The sequence below is a fragment of the Oncorhynchus mykiss genome, chromosome 7 (assembly GCF_057628025.1).
Source record: "Oncorhynchus mykiss isolate SJ-2025 chromosome 7, ASM5762802v1, whole genome shotgun sequence".
Taxonomy (NCBI): Eukaryota; Metazoa; Chordata; class Actinopteri; order Salmoniformes; family Salmonidae; genus Oncorhynchus; species Oncorhynchus mykiss.
Window position 1 is genome coordinate 41,813,247 of NC_143028.1, and position 9,034 is coordinate 41,822,280.

At 41.2% G+C, this 9,034-nt stretch overlaps 1 protein-coding gene across 1 annotated transcript; it reads left to right on the top strand.

Annotated features, from left to right (window-relative positions):
* Positions 1-2,378: 2,378 nt before the first annotated feature.
* On the top strand, positions 2,379-4,658 carry LOC149982542 (myoD family inhibitor domain-containing protein 2-like). Its single transcript, XM_090242213.1, has 2 exons — positions 2,379-2,487; positions 3,262-4,658. Exons 1-2 carry the CDS (start codon positions 2,379-2,381, stop codon positions 3,573-3,575), a joined length of 423 nt encoding a protein of 140 aa, XP_090098339.1. The 3' UTR covers positions 3,576-4,658.
* Positions 4,659-9,034: the final 4,376 nt, after the last annotated feature.

Consider the following 9,034-nt stretch of genomic DNA (forward strand, 5'->3'; position numbering starts at 1 on the left):
AACTTGCAACCTTTACTAGTCCAACTCTCTAACCACTAGGCTACCCTGCCGCCCTGCTACCCTGCAATTAATGTTGAAGTTTTTGCCAAGAATGTTTTAGTTGCACAATTTTGCATGTAATTAAGGTGTTTGGTGCAGTATTTCTCAAGTAAAAAAAAAAAATGCAATGTGTTGTCTTAATTAAGTAAACAAAGTCAGAGCTTCTGGGCAGGTCTGTCTCACTATCTATGCATAGAGAGCAATCAGCGCAGCTGTTCACCTCATGTTGGTGGTCAAATGGACATCGTCAAGTCAAAACCAAACCTTCATTTACCCGTTTTGACACACGGATGTTCCAAAAGTCGTTTTAGATGATACTGACTCTAGAATAACTGTTTCTGACTTATATTGATGCCACATTGTCACGCTCGCTATCCTCAAACTCCCTGTCATAAATCGACCAAGGCGCATCGTGTATGTAGTTCCATCTTTTAATGAAAGTGAAACAACCAAAAAACAAACAGGTAAACAGCAAAGAATGTGACGCAACCGAAGCGCACGCGCACACACATGCACACAGGTGGGAAAAGGCTACCTAAGTATGGTTCTCAATCAGAGACAACGATTGACAGCTGCCTCTGATTGGGAACCATACCAGGCCAAACACATAGAAGAACAAAACCTAGAATGCAAAACATAGACTGTCCACCCCAACTCACGCCCTGACCAAACCAAAATAGAGACATAAAAAAGGAACTAAGGTCAGGACTTGACACACATAGGCCGTTTTCAAAGGGATTCGTTGCTTTTAAAGGCAGTCACTCTTTCAGGGTATCTCATAACCCCTATTTTTAAATGAGATGGGAGACTCTTCATCAAAGAACAAAAGTATGGATGAAGTGAATTTATTCAGTCCATCCACCATATGGGTCAAATGACGGATCACCTACTTCCTCATGTATTTAATCTGCATGCATTTCATGCGCTAACCCCCTTGATAGGCACACTGCTCCCAGATAACACTTGTTTAGAACCCTCACTCTGACTAAAAACACATCTAGACTAGGCTTGGATTTCCTCATTTCCAGCACAACTTTACTTCTCTTGTTTACTTTATTTTTCGCCACTGTAGCCCACCCATTCTCATTCTTTGTAAGAATCTTCAACCGACATGCTGTCAGTTTCAAACAGAACAATCTCCTACGGTGATTCATCAATGTGTCACTTAATCAGGTGCATTCAAATGTAAAACATTTTACCTTGTTTGGCTGGGTAACATTCAAGATAGCAGCATTACACCCCATATATTGTTTCTGAATCCAGTATCTAGAAATATTAGTCTCTAATCCCACTTTATGTTATTTCATCTCATCAGTCACTTCTCTCTCTCGCACACAAGTGCGCACACACACACACACACACACACACACACACACACACACACATACAAACAAACACCAGGGAGAGAAGCATGGGAGGGAGGGGAGAGGTAGTCCTCAGTGTTGTTTAGGTTGTTAGTACAGTAGGCTGTATCCACTTTCAACTACAATGCCAGAGAGCTTCTATCCATGCCAAGGCTTCTAATGTAGGTACATTTCGTTATTTCAGAATATGTAATTACAGTGGTTGCATTGCAAAGTTTTTATTAATCTATTAGTAAAATTCATTGCCGTGTGTGATACTGCTGTCCCGTACAAAAAAAAAAATCTCAATCTATTTAGAAATAGATTCACAATAAGTAAAATATATTTGCTATGCATTTGATAAAACCAATATGCTTTTAAATATTTCATTTAGTGTACTTTGGGATTATGTCTTTAAAAAGATGAAAATAGAATTGCTTCTGAATGTGATGTGGATTCTACTCTATCGTTCACTGTAGTCAAATCAAATTTATTTTGCTTTGACTACAATGAATACATGTTTTTTATTTATTTTATTTATCAATGACATGCACAGATTAAGTTTGCTGGCTGATCGGGCCATATATGGGGCCTGGTGGTCAAGACTCGTACCTCAAAAGAGACTCTTGGCCAGGGAAGGGGGTTGTGCTGATGTGACGGTCAATTCTTACACTTACAGAACTCTCAAACCCTTGCTGATTACTAGCAAAGGCAAATTGTGTGCTCTTATACTTTCATTGGGATGTCAGCATTTCCTCATCCTGGCCAGTATCCAGAAGTCTTTTTCAAAATGTAGATTAATAATATATTAACTATGCTATTTGCTGCATATCTGTGCATTTCCACCAGGTCCTGATTGTAAAATTAAAGTACCTGAAACTGCTGCCTCCAACCAATTTAGTGAATACCTGAAATGTCCTTTGTCTCTTTCATGCCTTTTAGATTTCAAATTGATTGAGCTGCTTTAGAGACAGCAAATGTTTCATGACTGATGGCATGGATGGGAACCTTGAGTCTGGAGATGTGAATAAAAAGAGATCAGAGATGTGCTATGTAATAGACGACCCGAGTGCACAACATGCTCCTAATGGATTGGACCACACAGGTACTTCATGTGCTTCATGTGTACAGATTGCTAGACTTTCAAAGTGAATGTTCAGTGTTTCTGGGTATATTGTAATTTCATAGTTATGTGTTATGTTCCCCTCACCCAGGAAACAAATATTGCATGTTGTATGTGGTCCTTTCTTCCCAATCAAAGAATCTTTGACTTTGTCAGACCAGACGCACAATGACAGTCAACTATCTTTGACTGAAGTCTCTGCCAATGAGAGCTCCTGCCTGCTACCTATTTATTCTGTATCACCAACAAAAAGATTAGGTATCACTTTGAATGAAGATTGAAACAATCTGTACATTGCATTAGCTGAAAACGTAACAGACCACCACTTATGTCTTGATCTCATTTTATATCAGGTCTGTCACATTCAGAAACTCCTATTGGTGAGAATTCTGAATTTCATCACCAGAACATCCATATAACCTTACCAACAGACGACATGAGTGACGCACAACAATGGTCGGTGGCAAAATACCAACCACAGCTTACTTCCCCACAGTTGACCCCCACAAAGCATTGCCCACCATGCCAAATGAGACAGCCATCCACTTCAATCAGCAAGAGCAGCCACAAAACTTCTGCTGCACAGATCCAACAAGTGGAAGGAGATGGTGAGAGCCTATTCTGAATGTGATGCAATTAATTGCTTATAGATTTAGATAGTATAAATCTAGTTTTTTATTTATAGTGTTGTACTTTCCAAATGCCTCAGCCCTTCCAATCCATGTTTTCCTGCTTCCTGTCTTATCACACCTTTAGGCCTGTGTGCCTCCATCCTCTTGGCATGTCTGTTCTGCCAGCCTTGGGACTGTTTACTGGCCACGGGGAAAGGATGCCATGTCTGTGCCTCGTCCCTGTGCTCTTCCCTATGCTCCACAGTGTGCTGCTGTGAGCCGGATTCCCTGGAGCCTCTGTTGGACACGTCCCATCACTGTGGCTGCGGTGGGTGTCTGGATGCCCACTGTTGCCTGTGTGGAGGTCCAGGATTTGAGTGCTGTGTCTGTGCTACATGCATACATGCCACAGAGTGTCTGGATCTAGGCATGGAGATCTCACAAATGCTCTTCCACTAACCAGATCAGTGTCAAACGAATGTGAACACTGTGAAGAGTCGGATATTGAAGAGATTGTGTGAGCCAAACTCAAAGGACAATAATGAATCGGCTAAATCATCTAACAAATGTAGGTGTTGTACAGTGGAGGCTCACAATAATGTCCGGAACGGCGCTAATGGAATGGCACCAAACACCTGGAAACCATGTGTTTGATACCATTCCACTGATTTCGTTCCAATCTCCAATCATTGCCACGAGCCCGTTCTCCCCAATGAAGTTGTCACCAACCTCCTGTGGTGTTGCATCTAGATCTTGGGGTAACTGACAACGTCTACTTGGTTCTTTGTATTTCTAAGTCTGCACTGGCAACCGGATTTTCTAACCAACGACTCAAGGTGACCCACAATGTAAAAGAGAGCTCACTGTAACCACATACAGACAACTCTGTGATCATTTTATTGCTGTTTATAAGCTGTCTTGATATTGGCAGCAGAGAGAAAGGATAGGAAGTGAGAGTGACTATTGAGAGGGTACCACTGCACTTTAAATGTATTGAGATTAGTGATGAGCTAAATCATAAATCTGCTCATATACAAATGTACATTTAATTCAGAGCAAAGTGGCCCTAAGTGGTGAGTGAGGTGGGGGTGGGGTGGGGTAAATGATCTGGAATTCTTAACTGCAAGGAAGGCATCAGCATTTAGAAAGACAACTGAGAATGAAAAGTTAACAACAGCATGGTAATATTATTATGGACAATAAAGAGTATGAATTCTACAAATGTAATATATTGGTAGTATAGGGCACATTGTCAGCATGGCTTGATATTCAGAAGTTTCTTAGCTACACTGTATACATTTATAGAAAATTAGTGTTGATATTCTTAGTATTCAAGAACAAATATTTATAATGGAATTAAAGTTATTAAAATGAACCCACTTACACAGAAACAGTATCTCTAGACAATTGCACTCATGTATTGAATATCTGTATTTTTGGAGATTGCACTAAGTATACTCTCCATCTTGACACAATAACTTCCGACACTTCAGCAATTTAATTACAGTAGCTTGGGAAAATAAAGCTGTAAACCTCCTTGCTCTCATGCAATCTGTGAAAATTCTGTATAATTTCCTGCAAAGTTAAGGGGATCCACAACACTACTATATTGAATACATTCCAAATCCATGTGCCAGTTGATGCCTAAGTATGTACTGATACGTGTGTATGTTTGTGACTGGTAGACGCTCCTGGTGTGAATGTGGTGTAGGGGAATGGCGGTGAAAACCCTTAAGTTCAAACTTTAGAGGGAGGAAACTACGTAGCTTCAGCGGGAGCCAAGGACCATAGTTGAAACTCCCATGTGATTCTGGTTCATTTGACTGAGCAGTAGGACCTTGTTCAAAAGCCCAGCACAATACCTCATACAACCATTATGGGTGGTAACTGTAACACGTTACACTAAACCACAGCTAAAGCCCGTTAAAGGTGATAGACTGTAACAAGGCTCAAGATAGAGGGCTGCAGCCACAACAGAGATCATTGCAGTGCGGTCAGCATATTTCATGCTGCTGTTGGGATGTCCAGCAGATTATTTAGAAACGGCTTTGTATGCATTAGCCTACCAATTGTATTAAGAACACATCTTTGTCACATTATTCACTCTCTCAGAATTTGCTGCTTCAAGTGAAGTAGCCTACCTCTCCTAGTTTGGCATGCAAGATCAAATGTGCCTAGTACACTGAGTGTACAAAACATTAAGAACACCTGCACTTTCATTGACAGGTGAAAGTAATGATCCCTTATTGATGTTAAATCCACTTTAATCAGTGTAGATGAAGGTGAGGAGACAGGTTAAAGAAGGATTTTTAAGCCTTGAGAAATGGAGTGTATGTGTGCCATTCAGAGGGTGAATGGCCAAGACAAAATATTTAAGTGCATTTGAATGGGGTATGGTGCTAGGTGCCAGGCACACTGGTTTGTGTCAAGAACTGCAACACTGCTGGGTTTTTCACACTCAACAGTTTCCTGTGTGTATTAAGAATAGTCCTCCATCCAAAGGACATCCAGCCAACTTGATAAAACATTGGGAGTCAACATGGGCCAACATCCCTATGGAAAGCTTTCGACACCTTGTAGTCCATGCCCGCAACAAACTTAGGCTGTTCTGAGGGCAAAAATGATATTGATCACCCATATTTGTCTCCATCTGGAAATTGTCCCACTCCTAAAAAGGTTGGCTATTAAACATGGCTCAAGAGAGAATGCAAGTCTCTCCAACTCGGCTCTCTTTAAACTACGTCTAGCTTATTTGTCGATATAGACCAGTACTGATAGCCTAATATAATGGGCCACATGAGAATGTCTGGTAATTTAACCTACACTGAGTGTACAAAACATTAGGAAAACCTGCTCTTTCCACAACATAAACCAGGGGTATTCAACTCTTACCCTAAGAGGTCTAGAGCCTGCTGGTTTTCTGTTCTACCTGATAATTCATTGCACCCACCTGATGTGCTTGATTAGAGGGGAACAATGAAAACAAGCAGTGGAACAGGCTTCGAGGTCCAGAGTGGCGTTTGAGGGACATAGACTGACCTGGTGAAAGCTATATTCCCTTATTGATGTCACTTGTTAAATCCACTTCAATCGGTGTAGTTCACATGTCAAACTCATTCCAGAGGGCTGAGCGTCTGCAGGTTATCGCTCCACCCTTGTTCTTGATTAATGAATTAAGGTCGCTAATTAGTAAGGAACTCCCGTCACCTGGTTGTCTGGGTCTTAATTGAAAGGAAAAAACAAAAACCCGCAGACACTAGGCCCTCCGGGGAATGAGTTTGACACCACTGCAATGGCAACCCGTCATTCAGGGTAGGTAGGCCAGCGGAAAATACTGAGCGTAGGGTTTGGTAATCTTCTCTAGTTGGGCCGTGACTCGGTCAGTCATGGGGACACTACATCGCCACAAAATCTACGGGGAGAGCTCAAGTATTCATGCCCCTTGGGCGCTGCCATAGTGTTACATTAGAAGTGCCCATCCAAGAAGGCTCAAGGTCATTGGCCACAGATAAAATGACGTCGCATCACGTTATATCTACTGTAGCTTTGATTGGACTGATCAAGTCAACATCATACTTTCAAAAATCTTAGCTATCAAGCAGTCATCGTCATGAACCACGTCGACAATCTACTGGCAAATGTTTTCCAATCCTTGTCATATGAAGAGAAATTAAAAATAGAACATATCGGTGCTCATCAGTCATTGGACATAAACATTACACAACAAGTTGGAAATCGCAAATTCAACAATGAGTGGTTTGGAAGGAATCTGTGGCTATTTAAAAAAAAATGTTTTTGCCAATAGCTGGCAAGTGAGCTGCGTCATCACATATGCCTAAAATAACATTGGTGGACTGTGGTTGGGTTCTGGACCAGTTGCGGTAGGAGATGGGAGTTGGACAGAAAGCCAGCTGGTGTGGCCTACCGAGTGGATCAGCGGTCTAAGGCACTGCATCGCATGCAGTGCTAGAGGCGTTACTATAGACCAGATTTATTTCCAACCAGCCGTGGCCGGGAGTCCCATAGGATGGCACACAATTGGCCTAGCGTCGTCCGGGGAGGGTTTGGTCGGTGGTGCTTTGCTTGGCTCATCACGCTCTCGCGACTCCTTGTGGCGGGCTGGGTGACTGCGGGCTTACCCCGGTTGCCAGTTGTGTGTTTCCTCCGACACATTGGTACGGCAGGCTTCTGGGTTAAGCTGGTGGGTGTTAAGGAGCGCGTTTAGGCGGGTCATGTTTCGGAGGATGCATGACTCCACCTTCACCTCCCCCGAGCCAGTTGGGGAGTTGCAGCGATGAGACAAGATTTGTTTTAAATGGGGAGAAAAAGGGGGTATATTTTTCCCTTCAAAATAAACAAAAAAGAATGCCAGCGGTGTTGTATGAAAAGCTGCTGGTGTAGGCGGGTGCTGGATGAATAAATCAGTCGCATGCAGACATCTAGCTCAATATTCAATGCGGATTATTTAATGCTCTTTAATGTTTCTTTTTACCTAATGAAACCCATAGCGGGTGGTAATTGTAACAAAAGCCCTTCAGGTTTAAGAGATTACATGTTACCCTGGCCAAATTAGGAGAGGATGTCAAGTCAGTATTATTCTTTGTTTGCCATTATAGTTAAGATCAAATGATGGTTATTGGCGAGAGTGGAGATGGGCTCTATCCGAGGGATCAGGACAGGGGAGCTTTGAGGTCATCAGACACTTCCCTGAAGTATGTGTGGTGCCTCCACTCATCTCATTTCGGTCTCTCGGTGGACCCACTCTCCCCAAATAGAGCCCCACCTGCCACTATACTTTAATTCACAAGGTATTACAAACTGACCACTGTATTTAAGTGGCAGTCTTTCTTCAATGTATTTACAATGACATAAACCACAGATTCTTGGTACATTAGAGGAGGAGTAGGATCTTTAAAGTCCCAAGTCCTAAAAAGGCATAGCCCATCAAAGAACAAAGAAGTACCTCCTTTCTGTTTTTTTGTGTGTTCTCTGTTAAATGTTTACTCAGCCTACATATTCACATGTTTTATATATGTAATGTATGCAATATGTATTCATACTCTGACTCTTCCATATCCATGTGATGTCCACCGCCCTCATGTGACGTCTGCTAAAATGTTTTATCTGGTCCTACCATAACAGACGGAACAGTAAATGTTAACTTTGATTCTATTCTATACAAGTCAATAAAATCCACCTTATTATATGGAATGTGCACAGGCTTCATGATGGCAAAAAAGCATGGTTCTTTAACATTTAAAGAGATTGTCAGCAGATGCGGTTTTCCTGCAAGAGCTACAAATGTATGTCTCTATGTCTACAAATGTAGACATAGAGAACAGAGAATAGCTGACCTCTGACATCATTTGGGATGTTTTTAAGGCGTACATTAGAGGAATGAATATATAATACTCAGCTAAAGTTAAATCTGAGTTTAACATGAAAAAGAAATCACGATCTTGGAAAAAGCCCATCAAAATCTTTACAGGGTAAAGATGATAATACAATTTCTGAACTTAGGCAGGAATATGGCATTTTACTTTTGAAGAGAGCCAACAACTACAGGTTAAACTCAAATAAAGCATACTATTTAATGGCAAATAAACCTTGCAAATCCTTTCACAGTCCTCACAAAACGAATACACACCAAACCAGTTATAATTTTAAAAGATAAGGATACAAATGCTTTACTTTAAAATGTTAAATATTCTATGAAAATCTATATAAACCATAATTGGACTGATCTTACAGCCTTCTTCGACTCAATAACCCTGAAGCAGATAAAAATCTTAATCACTAAACACGGAAATCACTCAAAAATAAATATTAGACACTGTTAAAACAATTGTGTGGAGAAAAGCATCATGGATGGTCAGCTTTCCCATAGAATTGTATTTAATATTCTGTATCTCCCCTAT

Coding starts and splice junctions, on each gene's coding strand:
- LOC149982542 (XM_090242213.1), top strand. CDS start 2,379: ATGGATGGGAACCTTGAGTCTGGAGATGTGAATAAAAAGAGATCAGAG. Junction 2,488..3,261: donor TAATGGATTGGACCACACAG/GTACTTCATGTG, acceptor TCACACCTTTAG/GCCTGTGTGCCTCCATCCTC.